Source organism: Fusarium odoratissimum (genome assembly GCF_000260195.1).
Source record: "Fusarium odoratissimum NRRL 54006 unplaced genomic scaffold supercont1.45, whole genome shotgun sequence".
Taxonomy (NCBI): domain Eukaryota; kingdom Fungi; phylum Ascomycota; class Sordariomycetes; order Hypocreales; family Nectriaceae; genus Fusarium; species Fusarium odoratissimum.
This window is the reverse complement of record NW_022158782.1, coordinates 83,018-106,101: the sequence shown is the minus strand read 5'-3', so window position 1 is coordinate 106,101 and position 23,084 is coordinate 83,018. Positions and strand designations below refer to the sequence as shown.

Below are 23,084 nucleotides of genomic sequence, written 5' to 3'. Positions count from 1 at the left end.
ACTTATAGGTAACCTCACAACCTGCGAACAAGGCAGGCTTGAAAGTAAAACTCTCAAACCATAACTGCAGCCCATATTAAACGCAGCGCATGTGAAAGGAGTGTGGATCCAACACATCCATACGTCTGACATGTGAGTTTGAGAGATGTCTACCTTTGTTTAGCTCCATACTTTTGTTTCTAGTATGCATCTATAAATAACATCCGTATGGGCAAGGTTGTCATCAAGAACATAAGCATCCAGCCTGTCGACATTTTGCCGCCCTTAGGGCAAATAAAACCCCTCTGGGTATGCTGAGTTGGTTGGCATCCTGAGTGATTGACATACAGAACCTGCTAGGCTGTGTAAAACCACCTTGGCCTCTGATTCAGAGCATCCCGTTAACTTTGTGATAACCTTAAAGGTTTGTCAGCTGCGAATGTCACCCTGCACATGCAAAGTTAAAACCAAAATATTTTAATCTCAAGGTCGAGTAGGACGCGGGGCAAGTCTGTCGCTAAACACCCATTTTACCCTTAAGTTTGGAGTAGACGGTAATGATGAAATCATGATGACTTAGTGTAAATGCCTTCATTTGTTTATGTTATAATGAGAATGGACGATGTAGGCTAATTCAGTTTGGAGCTTACCCTGTCGCCTTCAACCAATCTGATATATCAACGTAACCCAACATCCGCTCAGCTGGAAGGTGGTTACGTATCCTCGCAAGTAATTCGACATAAAATAAACTTTCCCTGCTAAAAAGTAACTAATTTAAAATTTAAATAACTTAAAGGTATATGCTAATTATTAGGGGTAGGTAGGGCAGCCAAAGCCCTATAAGCGTTTAGGTGTTAAGGAGATAGGTAAAAAGAGAAAAAAGAAAAAAGAAATGAAAAAGTCGAAGTAGAGTCGAGTTTGACAGGCGGGTTCCGTCCGAGACTACGCATCCTCAAGCGTTGCCTAGAGGTAACTCCGGCCTCTCAAACTAGTATACATAGTCCATCTTCCACTTCAACAACACCTGCATATGAGATGCTAAGATTATAATGCTGTATATGGTTGACGGGAAACGTTGTTATACAGTAGTGAAAGGCGGATTATCTAGGTCGATTGCTGATATGTCACGATCGGGCCTCTCACAATACGCTGCTGTAACTGGTAGAAACAAGTGAGGGGGTTTGATCTAGCTGTAGCTACTGAATACATGACAGTTGATGATGGTAATGATGATGCTGTTGCCCACAATTCATCTCTTACATACATGATGATCAGAGCTGTGGATACTGGCGCAGAAATTCCTCCAGACTAGTCGTCTTGACATAGAGCTTATCGTTATCCAGCTCCTCTCCACCACCCCTCTTGCGGATATCGACATGGCAGTTTCTTACTTGCCCATATGTCTTGGCGATGTCTTCCAGAGTATCGAAGCCAGAGGATACCGACCAATGCCTCCTTCAGAAGCATAATCGCGCCCGATGACAGCCACTGTAAATTCTGCTGCATCACGCTCTGTAATCCAGTGTCATTTATCCTTACCTGTACCCCAGATCCCCATGGCCTTCCGTTTAGGGTCCCAGGCACCTTTATTAGCAGGACTAAAGTCTCCGTGGCCAGGGGGTGAGAACAATACTTCGGCTAGAACTCAGGTAAAGAAGTAATTAGGCGTGATATCAGAGCTGAGTTCAACCTGGTTTCGAAACGCAATATATGCATCATACCTCTCATGCACCCCGAGATTCATATTCTTCCAGTCAAAGTTCCACGAAGCGGCGACATACTTCTTTATCCCTTCTCGCTCGACAGCACGGAACAAGAGAAGCTGGCCGTCGAGTGACGATTCAGGCATGCCCGTATAGGCACAGATGACAGCATCAACAACTTTGCAAGCACTCTCGATGGCAGGGACGTCATAATAGGGTTCGCTTTGGACAAAGCACTCCAGCTTGTCCCGACGGGCTTAGCCGATCTTGTGTGGGTTGCGTCCGGGACCACGGACTTGATGGCCACGTGAATAAAGGCTGTCGATGAGCTTCTGGCCAAGGTTGCCAGTTGCACCGGCTACAAGAACAAGCATGGTTTGTGAGGCGGCTTTTAGTTAGCCTTAGCGCTTTGACGGCACCCACTTTCGGACACCTTCAAACCTCGGAGAAATTGGGCACTCGGTGACTGTCGGAAAAGCATTGACTCATCAGTTCGATGTAAAGACCGACGCCCGCCTCAATCGGTGTTAGAAGAAGTCCGATTGTCAAACTTTGTCTTATAAATTGCGGTCTATCTTTCTTTAGAGTAATTCTAATAAGCAAGGTGTAAAGGTTCTTAAGGGCTAAGTTTAGGCAGAAGTAAATATAAGATAAGTAACCTTAATTACTTAATATTAGAGAGATATCCTTCTTATAATTTATATAAACTATTTATTAAAAATAATAAGAAAATATAAAATAAAAGTTATTTTTAATTTATTATTTTAATATTTACATAATATTTTAGAGGTTAAGATTATTTTATTTTAAATTAATAATTAATAAATTATATTTTTTACTTTTAATAATTATTTAAATAGAAATCCTTAATAAATAGTAGGGCCCTGGAATACATCGTGATGGCGCGTCTGCCGTCAATGCCCGCTTAGTCAGTCCTTAGTACACTAATATAACCATACTTACTTCTAGCAAAGAATGAACTTCCCCGCATCAATTAGTCATTAACAACCATGTCCATCCTCCGATTCAAGCCAGTAAGTGCAGGATATAGAGTTTAGAGCGCACAAAACACCCGAAACCTCAACCCCTCTTCTTCCGTACGAACTGGTTCAGTAAGGCGGTACAGCAATTGCGTGCCCTCAACCTTGCGAGCACAATTCTTGTTCTGCGAGTTCTCGATGTCGTCCCAAGACTCGAACCAGCCGTTTGATGATGTTTTTAGCAATTTTCCTGCTGGAACAGACCTTTCGATCCCATACGAGCCGGAACCACGTCGAAAACGTCGAAAGGTACAACTCGCTTGCGATTGCTGCCGTGCTCGCAAAGTCCGCTGTGACGGCAAACGGCCAGTTTGCGATGTATGCAGAAGAAGAGGATCTGAGCAAGAGTGTCTGTATGAGGAGGGCACGTTAAAAACGCAGAAGTACGTATTGTGTATGTCACGAGCTCCAGTAGTGTTGACTCCCATCGAGACACATTCAAGCATTGGAGGAGCGATTGGAAGAACTTGAGAGAAGCCGCAAGCAGGAGATTGGTGGCCGTTCCCCGAGGATCAGCGCTCCAAAAAGCTCAGCATCGGAACCAGAAGCGACAGATACTGACGAAGCTGAGTCAACCGATGGACTGGCGACTGTCTCGTTACCTAACAAGGATCAACATCTGCTCTATGGTCCGTCCTCGACGATCGCATTTGTTGAACACGTACTACTCATTACAGGCGAGACTGAGGCATTGGACCAGCCAGCGGCTGATACAGCCGAACATCGGGGAGCAAAGCGATATAGAACCGATGCCAAAGAACAATGCAAAGATCTGGCTGTCCTAGATCTTGTACCTATTCGAAGCATATCTGACAGGTATCTTCAGAGCTTTTGGGATATCGTCCATCCGGTATATCCCATTTTGCACATCCCAACATTCATGCGCTTCTATAATCGCCTATGGGAGCCCGGAGACGTTGAAGATGGCAGTGAAGCAACAGAAAACTCTATCATGCTGGCAACACTAAATATGGTCCTCGCAATTGGATGCAGGTTTACCCACAGCCCAAAAACGGGTAACCGGGCCGCTTTGGCAGACCAGTTCTACCAGAGAGCGAGGAGGCTCGTGCCAATCGATACCTTGGACGAGGCGACACTACCAGTCGTCCAATTGCTTCTGCTAACCGCTCTTCATCTGCAATCAACAATGCACTCGAACCGATGTTGGAACATGGTAGGACTGGCGACTAGAGTGGCACAAAGCCTTGGCCTGCATACCGATGCACGTAAATCCAGTTCTACCAGCCAACTAGAAAGAGAAATGCGAAGACGAGTATGGTACGTGTGCGTGACGTTGGATAGGTACGTTCACTTGTGCTACTTAACCATGCGATAAAGCGTACTCACCGCGTAATGAAAGGCTTATTTGCACCACGTTCGGGAGGCCGTCCATGCTGCCGTGCAGGTCCCGTGTGCCTTTGCCGATTACCATCGACGACGAGTACCTTCTCGAAATCGGAGAAGGAACTCAACCGCCAGGCTCCTCATGTCGGCTTGGATTGTTTGTATATACAATCCGTCTTCTAGAAATTCTTGATGACGTGTTGAAATCTTTCTATGCACAAGACGCTCAGGAGCAAGTTATGGACATCGATAACCAGACAAAAATGCCCTTACTGGACTTGGATGAGATGCTTCGTCTGAACTCACAGCTGGATGTATTTTTGGATGGCCTCCCGGGTTATCTGACACTCCAGGGTACTTGTACAGACTCGGATGTCCAGCAAGATAACACTCTTCTTCAACCAAGAATTTTATACTGTCGGTAAGTCATTGAAGTTTCCCTTCGATATTTGCCTGATGCTCATGACATATAGCTTTCTTTATACGCGTCTCCTTTTGCTGCGGCCCCTCACCCTTCCCGCTGAATTCTCTGCTACAATCGGAAGCTCTCACCACAAAAACTTTGACGAGGCAGTTGTCAAGGAGATGACCCAGGAATGCCAAGAAACCGCCCACAAGCTGATTTTAGTCTTACACCGAGGCCTGGGCACCGTTTACAGATGTTCGGCATGGTGGAGTGTCTACTGTACGTCTAAATTGTGCAGTCTCGGGAAACAACATTTCTGACACCAAATAATAGTCACCTTCGGCGCAGCGACGGTCCTGCAAGCCTCTATATTGTCTAATCCAGATGACGAGGTAAAGATTGCTGTTGATTATTCGTTATCCCTGGCCATGGAAATCTTTACCTCCCTTGCCTCGGAGGTAAAATCTTCAACAGAAGCCATACGTGTCGTTCAGAATCTCAAAGGTCGACTCCAACGCATCGAACATACAGGTACGCACTGTTTCAAGCTCATCTCATTTTTCTCTCTCAAACCTTTCTAACATGCATGCCATTGAAATAGGATCTTCAGTACCCACTAAGAGGATCTGCGATGTCCAAGCTCTCACTGAACCTTTATCTCAAAGCTTCTTTTCTGGAAACTTTGATATGGCACCCATAATGGATCCTTTCTTTGATGACTGCGCTATCCAACAGACATTGAACAGCATTGATTGGGGAGCTATGTTCGAATCTCAAGACTAAAAGTAAAGAAGTATATATCCATCAGACATGTTGCCCCACGTGTCGTCTGTGTGAGGTATACCTCATACTTCTATCGGCTGATAATTTAACTTCTGAATTCCACCAAATGTCCCAATGCACTACTGATTCATGCGAAATGATGTCCCACTAGTGTTGAATGGCGATAGTACCAGGAGTTTTAGCTTCTGAATGTTTCTCTTTAAGCCTAATAAGCAACCTCCTCCCAGCTGGACCAGCATTGAAACTGTCAAATATCCTCATTTCTTCGGGCCGCATACTAGGATCAATGGTGGCATTGAAGCGTAGGAAGAACGCCGCTATGAGTTTGCTCAACTCCATTTGTGCAAGACTCCTGCATGTCAACGTTGAACTCAATAGAGAGTGTCAATACCTATACTTACTTCATTCCTATGCATCTGCGAGGACCAACCGAGAACGGCACAAATGCCTCTTTTCTAGCATCAACGTTCTTGTCGTCGAGCCAGCGCTCGGGGAGGAAGTTATCTGGATCATGGAATGCTGGTTCCGAGCGATGAATGGTATAGTTCTGTGTTCCCACAACAGTCTGGTATGATTTGTTATTAGTGAATTTATGTCAGAGGATGGAATAGCTTACGCCTTTTGGTATTTGAAGACCCGCGACAGTGGTGTCCTTCTTGGCGACTCTGGGCAAGATGGCGACAATTGTCGGATACATGCGGAGGGTTTCGTTCGTCACTGCCTGTAGATAGGACAGACGAGCGCAGGTCTAGGCGTGTCAGTTCCACTTATTGTTTGTCCTTAATCAGCGAAGAACATGCCTGATAGTCGACCACCGAGTCCGGGTTGGGAAAAGCTGCTCTTAGTTCTGCTTCAAGCTTCTCCACTACTTCTGGTCGTTGCAAAGTAGCCCAGAGAAGAAACACAAACGTGTTGGCGGTTGTTCCTGTACCGCCAAACCTGACAGTCGTCAGCTCACGAAATCATCCGAGATACCGAACTCACATTCCGCTCATGCACTCCTCAGCCACCTCTGAATCCGTGAGTGGCCGATTAAGGTAACCGTCTTTCTCTCCGTATAGAAGAGAACGAAAGAACGGCGTGATGATGTTATTCTGCCGAGATGTCTTGATCAGGTCGACGGAATACTTTTCTTATCGTCAGTGAGCGTTCTTCCACGACTAGACTACCACTCACAATCTTCCACTGCCTGACTTTACGGAAGTTGTTCCCAAATATGCCTGGTAGATACACACCAAGCCACTCCAGCTGCGGCAATACCTCTTTCTGTCACGTCGTATTAGTATTCTTGAAGGTGTGAAACTCGTAGTGTGTTGTACACACATAGGTAAAGAGTGGACGCCATGCCCTAAGGTAAGACAGAACCTTGTGTTCTCCTCCTAGTTCAAGGGACCTAGGGTCATCTCCGAAGAGCAAACGATCTATGATTGTTAATTTGTTCCTCACCAACATGCAGCTAATACGACTTACAAACCACGTCAAATGAAAAAAGATGTACAAAGGTGTATACATCTACCGCATTGCCATTGACAGCTTTTGTGGCAAGGAGGTCGAGAAAAGTTTGTATTTTGGCCGCAATATCGTTTTCTATATCCAGCAAACTACCTTGGGAGTAACCGCGGGATAGGAGCTTTCGTCGCTGGTTATGCGCCTCGGGATTTCTTAACAGCAGATGAGTCAATGTGCTGAGATAAGTGTTCAGCGCTCTTACCGAAAGCTGAAAAGATGCTCTTCCTCATAGCCTCTCTTTGCAAACTACAGATTTGAACACGGTTAGCGGCGGGGTGTCTAGTTTGTGGAGAGTCTCACATAAAAGTTCTCTTCTTTTTGAAAGGCACTGTTTGTGTAAATGTCACGAACGGCAGCTGGGTCCGCGAAGGACAGCTCGTTAGGCGCGATTCGAACCACAGAGCCTACTACATTAGCTGCAAGACATCCAGAAGGGCTATCCTAGTGCAGAACATACCATACTTGCGATGAGCTTCGTGAATTCTCATATACTTGAGGCCATAGAAATTTGCTTGTCGACTCCAGATGATGGATATCTTGGCAAAGACTGGACCAGGGTAGCTCCGAAGTGGGTGGAAAAATAAATTATACAGAATTGACTGTGCAACGTACACAGCTACGCATACGACCGCAATTAGCCAATATGGTATATCTAAAGCCATCGTTGCCGTCTTAAATCGACGATGCAGGTAAGTATTTGATAGTTTGACTTCTTATACGAACTGGGCAGCGAAGTGATTCGATTTTTGAATCGAAAAGCTCTCCATCCAGAACCTTTATCCCTGTTCGTTAAAGACGCCATCGCCATATTTTTATACTCATATTCAGCTCTAGTATTCCCCATCCAGAGTGATTTCTTGTTGTCTCTGCAGATGGCGTTTCCACCTCGGATCATCTCCCCGCCGCTTATGTAGGTTTGGCCGGGTCATCTCCGCGTCTCCCCACCCGGGAGGCTTCCACAATTTTCTCGGCACTTGCCATTGGTTGTTCGCCCCTCAATAGCCTAACCAAGTCGTAAGCTTACGGAGCAACAAGGAGTACCGGACACAAGCGCGTAGTTTTGTGTCTTGTCAGGTAACCTCTTAACAGACATCAACAAGGATGCGTCCTCATACCTGACGAATAAAGTACTGGAGGTATGCTGGGCAATCCGAAGGTGCTGTGGCCTGTTGTCCAAGTTCATCCGAGCCTGATGTTATTACCAGTCGCTTGTTACGTGCGTGTAACTCAGCAGAGTCTGGTCCAACATCATCGGCTCAATCGGAACTACGTACATGTCTGACTAGCAATTGGTTAGGTATTTTGGTACAATGTCTAAGTTGTGAGCCAGATGTGTTATTTGCAATTGAGACCCGTCGCTGAGAGCTTATATCACCACACAGAACTTACGTATATGTCTGACAAAAGATATTTGCGGTTCCTCCAAGGGCATTTTGTCAGCCTTTGCTTCCGCTCCGTCGATCGCAACTGAAAATCGCGGGAACGGAGATGTGTAAACATTTTTGCCAACCTTGCTAGTCGAATTCAAGGTTCCGAGTTTGAATATGAGTTTTGTACCATATTTGTAAGTTCTTCTCGGGGCCGTAAGAATCGCAGAACAGTTGTGTTATTTGGAGCTGAGACTTGTGGCTGAGAGCTTATATGACTATACAAAACTTAGAACCGCAAATCGAGGGACACTGAATCAAAAGAAGAGGTATTTTCTTGAAATTAAAAAACCCTAAAATCGGGGTAACTAAACTAACAGATAAGAAATATGTTGCAAATCTGACAAACTACGGCTGTCGCCTATTCTGCTATTTCAAGGAACGGCATAACGGCCCTCCTATCCCACCAACTATCACCCTTGGCTTTACAATGACCGACAACGCAGTAGTAACTGCCGCCTTTGTTGTTCTGGCTGGGAGAAGAAATGTCATATATGTTCGTCTCGTGCTTATACTCGCCTGGCGTGCGCGAAGTTTCTTTCACGGTGTCTGCTATCTGTCAACCTTATCTCAAGTTGCGTGCTCCGTCTCAGGGTAACTTACAAGTCGTGTGGGCGATGTTGTACCAAATGCAGACAGTGTTTTTCTGGCAGCCGTTGCAGCTGTAAGAGTTTCCTGTCGTCCAGCTTTTGGTGACGCTGAAGCCTAGTGACGCCTAGTATTTGTCTTGGCCAACACTTTCTAAAGAGCCTAAAGAGCAGGAGGGGATTTAGCTTCAGTTGAAGGCTGTGGTATAATAAATAGTTAAGAGCTAATTATTTAGGTAAAATATATAATATAAGAGGGAAAAGTGCAGCACATGCTTATTAAACACGTTAATGTATATATAAATTATTAATTAAAATAAGATAAATCAGTTACTATAATATAAATTATATAGAATAAACTGGACATATATAAGCACTTAGGAAGTGGACAGGGGTAGGCAACAATTAGGGGTATATAACAATGAGGAATAGAAGAATAGGTTTAAACACCTTTAGGATAATGGGTTCCAGGTGCCCACGTGACTATGCAATCTAGAACCCCCCATGTTCGGCATTCTTTACGGACATGATGAGACTTAATTGATGTGTTTTGAGATGTGTTATTTAGAGGTGAATCTGGCTGAGAGCTGGCGCTGACCGCGCGCCTTTACACCGAGGCTTCACTGAGTTCAAACTGGCAACTTTCGCTCGATCTCCACTGCACTCAGCTTAAGACATATGCATGTGGTAGCGCTGACAGGCGCGAATTTTCCATAAAGTGGCTGCTTATCATTTAAGAGCATGATTCATTATGATTTGTTCCCCAGCCGTATGAACTTTGTAGAAGATACTGTGTCACAATAATGTATTATCATCATGGCAAAGGATAGTGTTACTTCTTTTTAACAAGAATGCAAGGCTGGATGCTTTACACGACTTTATCAAGCAACAAGGATGTCTAGTCAATGTGAGTTATATATTTCGCCTTTATTTCGAGCCTCAATCATCCCAGAACGTCCGGAGGTAGTGTTGGCCCCCTTCCGCTTCGTGACGGAGAAGGACGTAGCGAGGCGCTGTCAATGAACTGCTGATCATGGCCGTAGAATAGATTGCGGATGGTATGTATTAAGCAGTAAACCTTACTTAATCCTCTGCATTATTGTTCCCGACTAACTGAAACTCTTAACAGAAGTCGGAGTACATTAATATCCTTTTATTTACAAATAGTGTCATTGGCTAATACATTTTCATCATGCATTGACGTTCATGTCTCACACCACCTCAAACTCGAGCCAATTATATCGATGGACTTGACGTATCTATGAGAGAGCGTTCAGGCGCCTGAATGTCAACGTTGTGTAAGACCATCGATTGGAATCTGGACATAAATAGCTAATTCAACCCATAACCCTTTGCAAATATTTACTTAAAAGCCACTTTACAAGCTAAAGTTCGCCTACCACCGTCACTTATATTCACCCGTAGGATCATTAATCGTTGTCTTGTTTATGTCATTACCTTAATCAACTCTTCATCCAGATCCTTCGGCTAAGCTACCCAAATCATTCAATTCAGGTTTTCTCAAACGTCATAATGGATTTCTCCATCTCCGATTATGAAATTGTTGTGGACTCACACTCACCTGCCCCTCCTATAAGGCCCCGAGATGAACTACAAACAGTGGATTCCTCCTACCTACGTGGTATAGTGGATATGGGGAGGTAAGTAACGCCCTGTATGGAAAATGAAGTACGGCAAATTATTCCTTGGTTATTAATATAATAATAAACGGGTCTTGAACAGATGGAAATCATTGGCTTTGAGGCTGACAGATATACTAGTAACGGCATCCGATTCTCCGTCACGGATCTATCTCCACCTTTCTCTCGTATTCTTCCTACAATCCATGTGTATCGTGTCAGTATATCACTTTACGACGCCCAATTTGATCCAGAGACCGGCCACCAAGTACCTATCCCACCTGATACTATTGACGACGTTATTGCTGCGCTGAATCGTTTCAAAATTGTCTGCACCGACCTTGGCGTTCCCGAAGCGAACATCCATGTTGTCGCCACTGAAGCAACTCGAGCTGCTCTCAACTCAGCTGAATTCATAAAGAAAATAAAGGCAGCTACCGGACTTGTCGTTGATATGCTCCCTAAAGAAGATGAAGGACGTATCGGTTCTCTAGGTGTTGCAAGCGGTTTCTCTGATATTAGAGGACTTATGATGGACCTTGGCGGTGGCAGCACTCAGATTACCTGGATTATATCACAAGGCGGGAACGTCCGCATTAGTGACAAAGGATCAATAAGCTTTCCTTACGGAGCTGCAGCATTGACGAAGACTTTGGAGGACCTTAAAAGGGGTAAGTCGAAACATGAGGCAGAGAAAGCACGAGAAAAGCTTCGCCAGGAGATGTCAAAGAATTTTGAGGACGCATACAAAAGTCTCCGAATTCCTGAAAGCTTAGTTGAGGAAGCAAAGACAAATGGCGGGTTTCCATTATATCTCTCTGGGGGTGGATTTCGAGGTTGGGGCTACTTGCTCCTTTATATGAGCCAGACGGGCGAGAAGCCTCATCCCATATCCATCATTAACGGATACACCGTTGGAAAGGAAAGGTTTGAGAACACAAAAGCCATGGAAGAGGTTGCTCGGAATGCACATTCTGTCTTCCGGGTTTCAGATCGGAGGAGAAAACAGGTTCCTGCTGTCGCATTCCTAATCAACGCTCTATCCAACGCGATCCCTCATGGAATCCGACTTGCACACTTCTGTCAAGGAGGTGTGCGAGAAGGACTTCTATTTAGAGAGCTTGAGCCTAGTATCAGAGCTCAGGACCCGCTCGAGGTCACTACCCAGCGTTTCGCCCCTGAGTCAGTCGAGGCTCTTTACAACCTTCTCATGTTCTCATTTCCCAAGCCCTCCCAGGGTGGGACTCGCAGATTCCCAGAGTCCATCAGCAAGCACGTTATACGAGGATTCGCAAATATCATGTATGTTCATACGATCATGGATAAAGAGCTTGCATCTACGGCGGCAATGTATAGCACAAGCACCGGACTACTTGCCTTTACTCGCGGGGTTTCGCATGAAGACCGAGCCAGACTTGCCCTCATGTTGGAATCGCGTTATATGGGAGAGCTACCCCCACGCGAGAGTAAGTTCAAGGAGGCACTCCAATCTATCATTACGCCTGAAGAGGTTTGGTGGGCTGCATACCTTGGCCGAGTCGGATACCTACTTGGTCGCCTCTATCCCTCAGGAGAGATTGATGAGAGCAAGCCTCGCATTGTGCTCTCGTCTGAATGGGCTTGGGATCTAGGCCATAAGAAGAAGGGGGAGGGTGTTCAGCTGACAATATCTATACAAAAGATGAAACATGATCCCGCAAAGCTAAAGAAAGCCTTAAGAGATCATGTGAATATAGTGGAAAAGATTGGTAAAAAGAAGAATTGGATTGGAGGGCCAGATGGCTGGGGGCTAAAGGTAAAACTGAAAATTGTAGAAGAAGATATCTTAATCTTGTCTGATGATAGTCTTAATTAGCATTTATTAACAAGTCCTACTTTTATTTTATATTAATATTTTCACTTGCTTGAACCTGTGTTACTTGTTTTATTTCAAGGGTAGTATCAGTATTTGCAGCAATGGAATACAACTTCCAGGATATTATTTACCAAAGTAGAAATGGCTTTAAATATAATATTTAACTGGTATTTTATTATTCAAATTTATTTAAGAAATTATTTCAACTTACAGGCGGGTAAAGCCAGCCACACTACAAAGTGAATCAATTGAGTGAAAGACAAGATCACGAATTGTCACAAGCCTGGCACTTCGTTGAATCAGTAGATAATTTCAAGGGTAACAGTGGATTGGGCAGGAAAAACAACCGTCTTTGAGGCTGAGTAAAGTTCGTCACCCGTAGTGATACGTCATAGTTACGCGTTTATCGTGGCAGGCTTGCCTTGCGCACTGTTATGTGGCCTTCGTACCATGCACTATTTCAAAATCCGATAAAGTTTGTGGTCAGCTATGGATTGGACTGTCAGTCCAAGCCTCCCGAAGGTAAATAGATATTGGTGGTGTGCCGCCACAAACACAGTGCATTCATTCAGCCAATAACATATCCTCTTATCACATCACATGTGAGTTTCCAACTGAGACAAGATATTAAATTTACCTAACTGTGATTAAAACCATTCAAAGGACCCTCAGCACACTCCAGAGGATACTTAGCAATGGCAGCTAACACTCCACCATCTTCCATCCCTCCATCTGCCTTTTGACTTGGTTCTAAAGTGTTACTAAGAAGAAGCCTTTCCCATAAAGGGCTAACTTACCAAAAACAAAGACAACAACAGCCTGATTACCATGCCCACCCAAAGTTTGCACCTGGAAATTGGGGATGGCAGAAGCAGCGCTAAACTTATTCACACCAACATACGGCACGCTCCAAGAAAATGTCACTTCGTTTCTTGGTCCGAATCCGACGACACGGTACGTAATTGAGCCTTCGACCCCTCCGCCCAAGTGGTTCGATTTGCAACGCAACATGCCGCTCTCACCGGCGAGTATTGCTTGCGGTGGTGGAAGATCTGCGTCTTTTATGAATTGGCCGTGGACAAGAGTTGGCCATTCAGGTTCGGTGTTGAGTTCTTCATTGGTATGGTTTAGAATCACCACGAGAAGCTCCCGGGAGGCCATGGTGCTGAGGATTTCAAAGTATGATTATAAGAGGAGCGATTGTTCAAGGGTAGATAACGGCTATCGACAATTTCAGTATTTTCTATTAAAACATCAGCCGTAGAAGAAAAGGGGGCCTAATATAGGTTGTCGTATTGTGTTTGAGGATGCCGAGATTGAACTTGGGGGGTTTCCAACCTCGATGTTGAAGCTTTTGGCTACACCTCCCTAACGATACATACATATTCTACTGGTCGCAGCGCTTGAATAACCAACATATCGGATAACCAGGGGTCCTTTCCGGTCCAGACCCTGGCCACGATTAATCCGATCGCCCTTCCAGTTGCTAATCTGCAAAAGGTGTGTCAGATCATGATACTAATGGAACTCGCAGCAAACATGTGACAGGCAATCACTAACGGTAGAGTGAGGGATACCTATTGGCAGGCGACCTGGGCTTCTGGAGACAATTTGTGACTGGATTTTCAAAGCTTGCATGCATAATATCCTATCAGCCATGATGTGCTAATTAAGCCATTACAGTGCTATGACTCATCAAGATAGGGATATAAGTTTTCAAAGCAAGTCTAATTACGCGTTGCAGCCTCGTATCCATTCGGACGAGGAGGTACTTTAGATTCTATACCTTAGACGAAACCCTTGAGCTGGGATCTAGACTCCTGCGGGAACTTTTGTGGCATCGGCAGAAAGTGGCCATCTTTTAACGCTTACACACCAACTTTCATTTACCCTTGCAGGCCATTAGGATTGGCATTGGTTGACAAGATTGAGAAAATGTTAGTTGCAAAGACTATTATCCCCAGGCAGCCCAATGGCTAACACAATACCCTGTGCCAAGCAGGCTTTTCTCGTTGTGACGGAAAGACTGTGTATTAGTGTAAACTTTGCTGAATTGAATGGCCTATCAGTCACAGGTGCAATCGAATGGGAGAAATTGATATACTATTCGCCGTAAGATGGTGAGCTTACCACGTGCAGTCCTAATAGCACCAAATCCATATCGTCTTTAGGGTAGCTAACACTGAAAACCTCAGCATCGCAATCCCATGACTAAATCTACTCAGCTTTGAGATTTAATCTCGAGAGTGTCTTTTCGTGCCGAAGTGCTACACAAGAAACAGCTCGCCATGGCTCCCCTCGATGAGGAATATTTTAATCAACATTTGCACTCCGGCACAGACACCGCTACTACTCAGACAGAAAAGCTACACAATGGCGATGTTTCACATGAGCCCAGGTAGGTTTCCTACGTAAATAAATAGCTGATGATAAATAAATAGATTGCCACTAACACAGGCCTCTCTTATTTGTTCCAGCCGTTGGTGGTTCCTCTCAACAGCATTCCCTATGATCGCTGGCACTTTGGGTCCAGTTGCTTCCGCGTTTAGTATATGTTCATTAGTTGCGCCGTGGCGACAGAGCCTTATCCCTGGGGGAAATATAGAGGACGCCGTGGATGTTCCAGATCCTTCATGGTAATATTTTGGTGAAATCAGATCATTAATCTTTGCTAATGCTCTAATCTAGGTTATTGATCATCGAGGGTATCCAGCTCTTAGTCGGTACCATTGCGAATCTCTTCCTTCTTCTCAACATGGCGAGACGGGTCCGTTTCGGTCTAGCTCTGCCTATCACGATATTTGGATGGTATGAGGAAGATTGTAATATATGGTTTATTGCTGATTTTAGGCAAACAGGTATACCTCTTCAATCTGTCGTATCGCTCTAAGCGCTACTGTCGCTCGGCCTTTCAAAGACAAAGAAGTATCTAATGAAGATATCATTTGGTCTCAATCCTTCTACTACGGAATGTTTGCAGCCATACTCTATTTTGCCGATGCGTCACTCCTTACTATCACTTTTTGGGGCGCTTGTACGCATCGCTATCACAAGGACCTGCTACTAACCATGAGTCAACGCACCCTCATGCTTCAGAGCATCTTACTCCTGATATACGTCCTTCTTGGTGCCTATATCTTCTCTGAGATTGAGTCCTGGGGTTACCTCGATGCTGTATATTGGACAGTGGTTACGCTTTTCACCGTTGGCTTTGGGGACTATCACCCCACGACTGACCTGGGGAGAGGACTCTTGATACCGTTTGCCCTAGCTGGGATTATTTCTCTGGGCTTGGTAATCAGCTCAGTTAGGAGCTTGATCCTTGAGAATGGGAAGAGATGCATCGGGGCGAGGATAGACAATAGGAAGCGAGACAAGCTTATCAGGAAGATGCTCCTCACATGCAATATTAACACGCTGGACCCTATCTATCAAGACTTGCAGACGCCACACGCAAGCTCGACCGAATTACAACAACGCGAGTTTGAACGCCGCAGAGCTGAATTTCAGTTAATGCGAAGAATTCAGGCCAAGTCTTCCACACGCAGAAGATGGGTAGCCATGGCCATTTCGACGTTCTTATGGCTCCTTTTATGGTTATTAGGCGCTTTAATCTTCCAAAAAGCTGAACAGGCCTACCAAGGCTGGACATACTTTGATGCGGTGTATTTCTGCTTCGTGGCCTGGACGACTATTGGATATGGGGATTTAACTCCAGTGTCTAATCTCGGAAGATCGTTCTATGTGTTTTGGTCTCTCCTTGCTCTGCCGACCATGACGATCCTTATATCGAATGCGAGTGATACTGTGGTTAGGATTGTGCGAGATGTAACTATTCTCATTGGAAATGTTACAATTTTGCCGAATGATCGGGGATTTGTTAGGAATGTGAAGAGTCTTGTTAGCAAAATTACATTTGGCAAGATCTTCAGAGACCACAGCACTGGATCTGATGGTACAGCGGCGTCTTTGAAAGCCATTGATCAACGATTGCCTACCGATCAACCTCCTTTCGCGATATCAAATTCACGGAGCATTCAACCTCATGCGCGTTTCGCCTCCTATTTGCAGAATAATCTTGAGAATCTTCCCCCGGGGGCCGACTTACAATTTCTTTTAATGTCCGAGATTCGTGTCATTATTGACCACCTCAAAGAGTCCAAGCCTCACCACTATACTTTCGACCAGTGGGCCTGGTATCTCAAGCTTATTGGAGAAGATGAGCATAACCCAAGAACACACTGTAGAATTGACCAGCAGAAAGATGGCCATAACGTTTCAGAAAAATGGTCGTGGATTGGGAATCTGAGTCCTTTGATAAGTAGCAAGGGAGAAAGTGAATGGATTCTGGGAAAGCTGATGGATAAGCTTCAGTCAACGTTAATGGAAGAGAACAGAGGGCACGGGGGTGAGTTTGACTCCGGAAGTACAGCGTGTTGAGGAAGATAACAGAGATGGATATACTGTGAAGCTACGAACAATGCACTAAGAAGACTAATATCATAGTTACAATCTTGAGCTGTAAAGACCCGATGCCATATTGGCCATTTAAACGCCTGTATGGTGTCCATTCCTCCGAAACACTTCTTGGACTCTCTTAATCCCCGCACCCCAAAGGGATAATCTGAACAGTGCGTAAAGCAAAAATGTAGCAGCGATATTGAAAACAACATAAGCAAAACCAAGTGCCCAATCCCTCCATCTGTCATGATAATACATACCAGAACGAGCCAAGATCTGATCGGTATATCGAAGAGGACAATACGAACAATCAGTCGTAGCCTGAGGATTGAGCAGCGTTCCTAGTGCACCCTGCTCAATGTATTGCTGCATGTATGATCCACAGGTCTCACCAGTTGGAGGCTGAAAGATAGCAAGCTCAGAGTCGGAGCAAATGATTGTATCACCCGCAAGCCCCGTAACAGAAACACCGCCAACAAGATAGGTCATAGGAGAAACCCGATACATGAATATCCAGAAACCAGGTAGAGCAGTCGGGGTTTGGAAAACACCAGCGAACAGAATCATCATAGAGAATAGGACTGTTGTCACGCGACCAGCCGTCGTCGCATCAGGCAACGGTGCAATGACCATAGCTGCAAATGTACCGACAAGGACATAAAAGTATACAAAGAATAACAGAATCAGTCCTTGGTCTTCGGATGAGCGTATTCCGAAAACTGTGTAATTGAATATCGCAAAGGTGATTACACCAAGGATAATATGATACGGTATTTCCGCCAGGATGTTGGTCAAGATGAGAACAGTCCACGAGTACATATTCGAATGACGCTCACGCACTTCATAGATAGTACGCTGCATGACAAACTTTGGCATAATCTATAATGACCCTATTAGCTGTACATAGTTTTTATGGTCGGAGAACTGTACCTGTTGGACTAAGCTGCTAAACATGGCACAAACCATGAGAATTGAGAAAATGGCGTTTTGGGTTCCAAGAATGGAATTACCAGGTTGGAAGAATGAGAAGCCTATGAATAAAGTGCCTGCGATACCTAATATGAATTTACTGACGATGTAGGTTGTTGACCGCCAGTATTGCTGCATTATGCGTCTGTACACGATTGGTACTTGTGAGGTCAGAGGAACAGGGTAGGCGCCGCGTTGTTGGGTTTGAGCATCGTGTTCATGTGATGGTTTGGGAGATGAAGATTGTGAAATGTGTTCCAGCTCAGCTGTGACTTCGTTGGCCTCTCGGGAGGTATTCCAGAGATGAGGCCAGTCGAACTCATCTCCTTTGGAATTTCCAATCATATCCAGGATATACTCTGCAGGATTCTCATCGTCATTACACCTCCTTGGTGCACGTTCACCAAAATATCCAAGCACTGTCTCTGAATTCTCGCCGACATCTCCAAAGTAGGCAACCTTGCCACCTCGCGCCATAAGCAACAGTCGATCAAACCTCTGGAACAGCATGGCACTTGGCTGATGGATAGTACACAAGATCCCCAACCCTCCCATAGCCAGCTTCTGGAGCAGGCTCAAGATTGCCTCTGACGATTGGCTGTCTAGTCCTGAAGTTGGCTCATCCAGAAACAGCATCAGGGATGGCTTTCCAGCTAACTCGACACCAATACTCAGACGCTTGCGTTGCTCTGCATTAAGCCCCTTGCCAGGCAATCCAACAATAGCATCAGCATATTCATCCATGCCAACAAGATGAATCGTCTCTTCCACGGACTGAAGTTTCTGGCTTTTCGGTATATCGCGAGGCTGTCTTAACATTGCTGAAAACTGTAGGGCTTCACGTACAGTTGATGTCTCAAGATGGACGTCTTGCTGCTGGACATAGCCAACTTCACTCTTGAATGAAGCCGGTAATGGATTTCCACCAACGTAGAACTCGCCCTGGACTTGGCCTGAGGACATTCTCTGGGCAAGGGCGTTGAGAAGTGTCGTTTTTCCAGCCCCTGATACGCCCATCAAGGCGACGAGGGAGCCTGGTTTGACCCAGCCGGATGGTTCATCCAGGAGTCGCCTTGAATTCCCTTTAATCATGACATCGAAGGTCAACTTCCTCCAGGAGAAAACTGAGTGATTTGCTTTCGTTCGTGTCGGTTCGCCAGAGTTAATCTCGATTGTTGCACCGTTGGTTATCAACGGTCGCTCTATGTCGACTCTGGCTTTGAGTTTCGAGTCGGCTTTTGGAAGACGGCCGCGTAGGAAGACAGGGACTTCAATACCAACAGATGAGTTCACGTTTAGCTCAGTAGCCAAGAGATATGTGACCAAAAAGAAGAACAAGAAGCCGAAAATAATGCCCAAGTTGCGCCATAGATGGGAATAGCTATAGTCATAGCTTGTTTCAAACCAAGAATCCCCATTAACAAAAGTCTCCCCGGCCACAGATCCAGGAACAGGACAGACAAATGTCTCGCCCACGGGATTTGGATAAGATGGCACAAGGTTGGAACAAGGATAATCAGTCCCATGTGCTTGGTTAACAAGCAACGCTTCAAAGGCATAAGCGAGTGGATTTATATAGGAGATCCATTTGAACCAAGGATGCATATCAGGACCAGGAAGGACAAATCCCGTATATGTAACAAGTGCAAGAACGAGAAATCCAGATATTGCCATGGCTTGAGGAAGAGAAACCGTTGCAGCAGCAATGGTGCGGAAGATCATAGACATAGCGATAGTTGTGACGAAGACAAAAAGGAAAAAAATAAAGAATTGGGATGCTGTTTTTGCAAGACCAGATAAGAAGTAGAGAATAATATTGAAGAAGACAGCAACGACGAATTTGACAGGAATGTCAACTAGAACATTTGCAAATGCATCGGCAGACGGTCGATAAAAAGCATAGGACGATTGTTTAGCCATAACAGAGCGTCCTTTGTAAAGGTTGTGCGTGTCCGTTACGGCCATTAGAACGTTGAGAAGGACTGAGAAGAAGAGCACAGATCCGTAAGAGAAGAATGCATCTGATGTCTCCGGTGTGCCATAGAAGATGGATCCTACAACCAGTGCAATGATAATCTCTCCAATCAGAGTAGTAAAGGTTGAGGCTTTGTCGTTCCAGAGTTGCTGTGTTGCTCTTCTTGCGCAAAGGGCAGTTTGCATTGGGAATGAGATTGTTTGTGAAGCTTTCTTCAACATTCCCTTTGCTTTCAACTTCCCACGTATTTCCTTGAATTGCTTTTGCGTAACATCTTTGTTTCCGTAGAAATCCTTCTGATACTCGTCAATTTCTTGCATCAAGGCCAAATACTCATTTGAGTCGCGCCAATACTGCTCAAACTCCTCAGAGGTTCTAGGCACTGAGTTCTCGTGTCCTGCTTTGGCTTGCCTTTGCTCGGGGTTGGTTACTACGGTTAGAAAGTCTCCGGCTGTTTGTCTTGGATGACGATACCAACCCATACGTTCAAAGTAGCCTGAAGCCAAAGAAGCATTACCGAAGAAGATTCCTCGCCCTTCGTAGAGGACTAAGATTTTGTCGAATAGATTAACGATAGATTGCGATGATTGGTATATGGCTGCCGCGTTGGATGATTGGGTTACTATAACACGATTAGTCAATCATCATATCTTAGGTTACAGGACTCTTACAGTCAGAAAGAGTTCGCAGACGACTAATAAAATGCAATGCAGACTCTGCATCTAGCCCTCGTGTAGAATTATCCCACGCCGATATAGCAGCTTCAGAAAGTGCAGTCTCGGCAATAGAAACTCTTTTTCTTTCGCCGCCAGAAACACCCCGTATGTAATCATTCCCAACAATCGTATGTTTGGTGTGCGATAGACCAAAAACCGTCAACATGACTTGGACAACATGGCTTATTCTATCTTTGCGTGTTATTCCTGGCAGTCTAGCCCGTGGGGTTCGCATCGCAGCGGCAAATTCGAGGGTTTGGCCAACTGTTAGGTACGGGAGGTGTTCGTCTACTTCTTGATTGTAGATTAATTCGCCTTTGAATTCGTGAGACATTACTTGGTGTGGTATGCCTAGTCTTGTTAATAATCTATTACGATGTTTTTGGTGTTTGTTGTACCTGAGTAATGAAGAATGGAGCCTGAGCCAATCTCCAGACTTTGCATCTCACCCGTGATAGTCTTTAGAAAGGTTGAACAACCACTACCAGGGCGGCCTAGAACAAGCAGTAATTGTCCCTTCTGGACGACTCCATCAAGGCGAGTGAGAATAGACTTGGTCTCTTTCGGGCGAAACCAGGACCGAATTTTAAAAGGCTGGGTAAGTAGCGTCCATAGAGTATCTTGCTGCTCTACAGACGGGCCGCTTCCATAGACAGTTAAATTCTTGAAGGCAAACCCAGAACGTGGTGGAGTTGGAAGATCTAGTCTGCTCCGCAGGTTGACGAGTGCTTGAGACCATGCTTGAAAGTCAAAGTTTGAACTTGACGGGTTCAGAGTCTGGTCCAAAAGGCCTAATTTCTGTAGGACTGCGTCGTGTGATTGTTCTTCATGTTTTTTGGGAGACATGTTTATGGGATCTTGTGATTTTGGGGTTTCTGTTTGGGCAGGATCGATGATTTCGCAGTGCTCTGTCTCCTCTGCCTGTTTCTTAGTTGTGTCCATACTGCAAATCTGTGTACACTGTGTGAACACGAGGTTCTTTGACCACGTAGATACCGCTGGAAATACTGTATCCGAGACTTTGGAGAGAATATAGGTTCAATTGACAGATCTGTTTGAGGGACTGGTGATCGATGCCTGGTTTGATAAACGGGGATAGCCTACATAAAGTATAAGGCATCAACTACGGCTCATCCCAGGCACACAAACATCGACCACACCATCAAAATGCGGTTTCGGTATCCATCTCGCTAATGAATCGAGGTGCATCTGTCCCCACCATCCTGGGCTTGTGAAAGTTTGACTGACAGTCCTGTCATATGCATGAATTGATGCTGACAGATGTGTGGCTGCTTATCACCAAAAAGCAATAATTTCATGATGACGTGTTGACGTGGGCCCTGATAGTACGAGCTCCACGAAACAACGGTGCTAACCATTGAGTTTACCCGTTAACCTTTTTCGCATAAGCGAAATATACTAAAGACGACTTTTCAAAGAGAAAACTGTGACTTTTCACACTCAGCGCACTAAAAACTGCAACCATGATGTATTATTTCGTCATATTGGAGGTTGTGTCGCGAGGCTTGATGCTCATCCACTCTGTAGCTTTATACACAACGAACAAAGCAGTTGTTACTGAAAGGCTTTCTCAGATTGGCAATTAGAGAACGAAGTTTGCAAGAGAAAACCAGGAATAGACTTATCATCATTGAGGCAAGCTCATGAAAAGAGTGAAGAAACGAGTCAAGAGGGAGTCAAACCGTCGCTGGCGGAACCATCATCCTAATTTATTGTTTTTCAAGTTTTGTTTATCTGACTTATCCCTAACAAAATGCCAAACCAGGCTCTAGCGGCACAGAAACCCAAGATATGGTGTTGTACAGGTTGTAGAAGTGGCTTTTTTTGATACAGCAAATCTTGTGCCTTGAAACTGAAAGGTCTCGGTGTTCTGCGTCGAGCCATCATCCGCTGGTTATTTGGGATTCGGGCTAGCGGTTGCGTTCGAATTCATGTTGACCTATTGATTACATGGCTCCCCATCAAACTCTTCTAACTAAGGCAAGCTTTAGATTCAAAACGCACTATCCCTTGAACTGGCGTAGCCCTCCGCGCAGGTAACTCGAGAGGGGGCTGGTCATGGTCTTGGACCACGAGAGCGCGACTAAGACGAGGGTGATGGCGTACCCCGATGTGGATAGGAGAGGGGTAATCGCGGGGTTTGGGAGTAAAATGTATAAGGTTTTATCTAAGTTCAGTTGCCTAAAGTCAAAGACCTGAAGTTGTGATGTCGGCATCGGCGGCATAAAGAGGGTCAAATGAGTCATGAGACACGCCGTGTGACAGATTCAACGAATCTTGCAGCCAAACATCAGTGCACTATCAATATAAACAGGAGAAATCTATTATATAATATATCTTATAACTTGTTTAATCATCTTTAGATACATGGAATACTAGTCTTTCAACTCCATCGCTCCCTTCATACCACCTGTTGAGCAGTTTTCATAAGCCACTCGACCAACACTTACTATGTACTAAACTATCTCTGTCAAGAGATTCTCATAAGGAGGAAACGAACTTGATCACTTGACTGATACGACACCCAGGGAACAAAGTTTGCATGCTATTGAAGTGGTCCTTCGCTACTCGACGGGCTTGTGCCAAGTCGATTAGATGCTATGCTACAGAAAAGAGGTTTCTTTAGAGGTTGTCTTCTTGGAATAGCTTGCCTAGGACAAGCCAGCCGG

General features: G+C 45.0%; 7 protein-coding genes across 7 annotated transcripts; 3 read left to right on the top strand and 4 right to left on the bottom strand.

The window, feature by feature from the left end:
• Positions 1-1,250: 1,250 nt before the first annotated feature.
• On the bottom strand, positions 1,251-2,056 carry FOIG_14884 (uncharacterized protein; the record flags this gene model as incomplete). Its single annotated transcript, XM_031216176.1, has 3 exons — positions 1,251-1,434; positions 1,701-1,924; positions 1,979-2,056. The coding sequence occupies 3 exons, from the start codon at positions 2,054-2,056 to the stop codon at positions 1,251-1,253; spliced, it is 486 nt and encodes a 161-aa protein (XP_031054092.1).
• Positions 2,057-2,691: 635 nt separating this feature from the next.
• Positions 2,692-5,255, top strand: FOIG_14883 (uncharacterized protein; the record flags this gene model as incomplete). The annotated part of the gene is made up of 6 exons (XM_031216175.1): positions 2,692-3,105; positions 3,155-4,024; positions 4,083-4,487; positions 4,540-4,751; positions 4,806-5,003; positions 5,074-5,255. Exons 1-6 carry the CDS (start codon positions 2,861-2,863, stop codon positions 5,253-5,255), a joined length of 2,112 nt encoding a protein of 703 aa, XP_031054091.1. The 5' UTR covers positions 2,692-2,860.
• A 147-nt stretch (positions 5,256-5,402) lies between these two features.
• On the bottom strand, positions 5,403-7,426 carry FOIG_14882 (uncharacterized protein; the record flags this gene model as incomplete). Its single annotated transcript, XM_031216174.1, has 11 exons — positions 5,403-5,607; positions 5,657-5,820; positions 5,872-6,003; positions 6,068-6,194; positions 6,240-6,382; positions 6,432-6,521; positions 6,579-6,676; positions 6,726-6,916; positions 6,967-7,010; positions 7,065-7,171; positions 7,222-7,426. The coding sequence occupies 11 exons, from the start codon at positions 7,424-7,426 to the stop codon at positions 5,403-5,405; spliced, it is 1,506 nt and encodes a 501-aa protein (XP_031054090.1).
• A 2,885-nt stretch (positions 7,427-10,311) lies between these two features.
• Positions 10,312-12,273, top strand: FOIG_14881 (retrograde regulation protein 2; the record flags this gene model as incomplete). Its single annotated transcript, XM_031216173.1, has 2 exons — positions 10,312-10,439; positions 10,560-12,273. 2 exons carry the CDS (start codon positions 10,312-10,314, stop codon positions 12,271-12,273), a joined length of 1,842 nt encoding a protein of 613 aa, XP_031054089.1.
• A 494-nt stretch (positions 12,274-12,767) lies between these two features.
• On the bottom strand, positions 12,768-13,434 carry FOIG_14880 (uncharacterized protein; the record flags this gene model as incomplete). The annotated part of the gene is made up of 2 exons (XM_031216172.1): positions 12,768-13,023; positions 13,071-13,434. 2 exons carry the CDS (start codon positions 13,432-13,434, stop codon positions 12,911-12,913), a joined length of 477 nt encoding a protein of 158 aa, XP_031054088.1. The 3' UTR covers positions 12,768-12,910.
• A 1,127-nt stretch (positions 13,435-14,561) lies between these two features.
• Positions 14,562-16,713, top strand: FOIG_14879 (uncharacterized protein; the record flags this gene model as incomplete). The annotated part of the gene is made up of 4 exons (XM_031216171.1): positions 14,562-14,671; positions 14,751-14,909; positions 14,962-15,081; positions 15,132-16,713. 4 exons carry the CDS (start codon positions 14,562-14,564, stop codon positions 16,711-16,713), a joined length of 1,971 nt encoding a protein of 656 aa, XP_031054087.1.
• Positions 16,714-16,821: 108 nt separating this feature from the next.
• FOIG_14878 (uncharacterized protein) lies at positions 16,822-21,240 on the bottom strand (the record flags this gene model as incomplete). The annotated part of the gene is made up of 4 exons (XM_031216170.1): positions 16,822-17,613; positions 17,665-20,300; positions 20,350-20,745; positions 20,793-21,240. 4 exons carry the CDS (start codon positions 21,238-21,240, stop codon positions 16,822-16,824), a joined length of 4,272 nt encoding a protein of 1,423 aa, XP_031054086.1.
• Between the last annotated feature and the right edge of the window lie 1,844 nt (positions 21,241-23,084).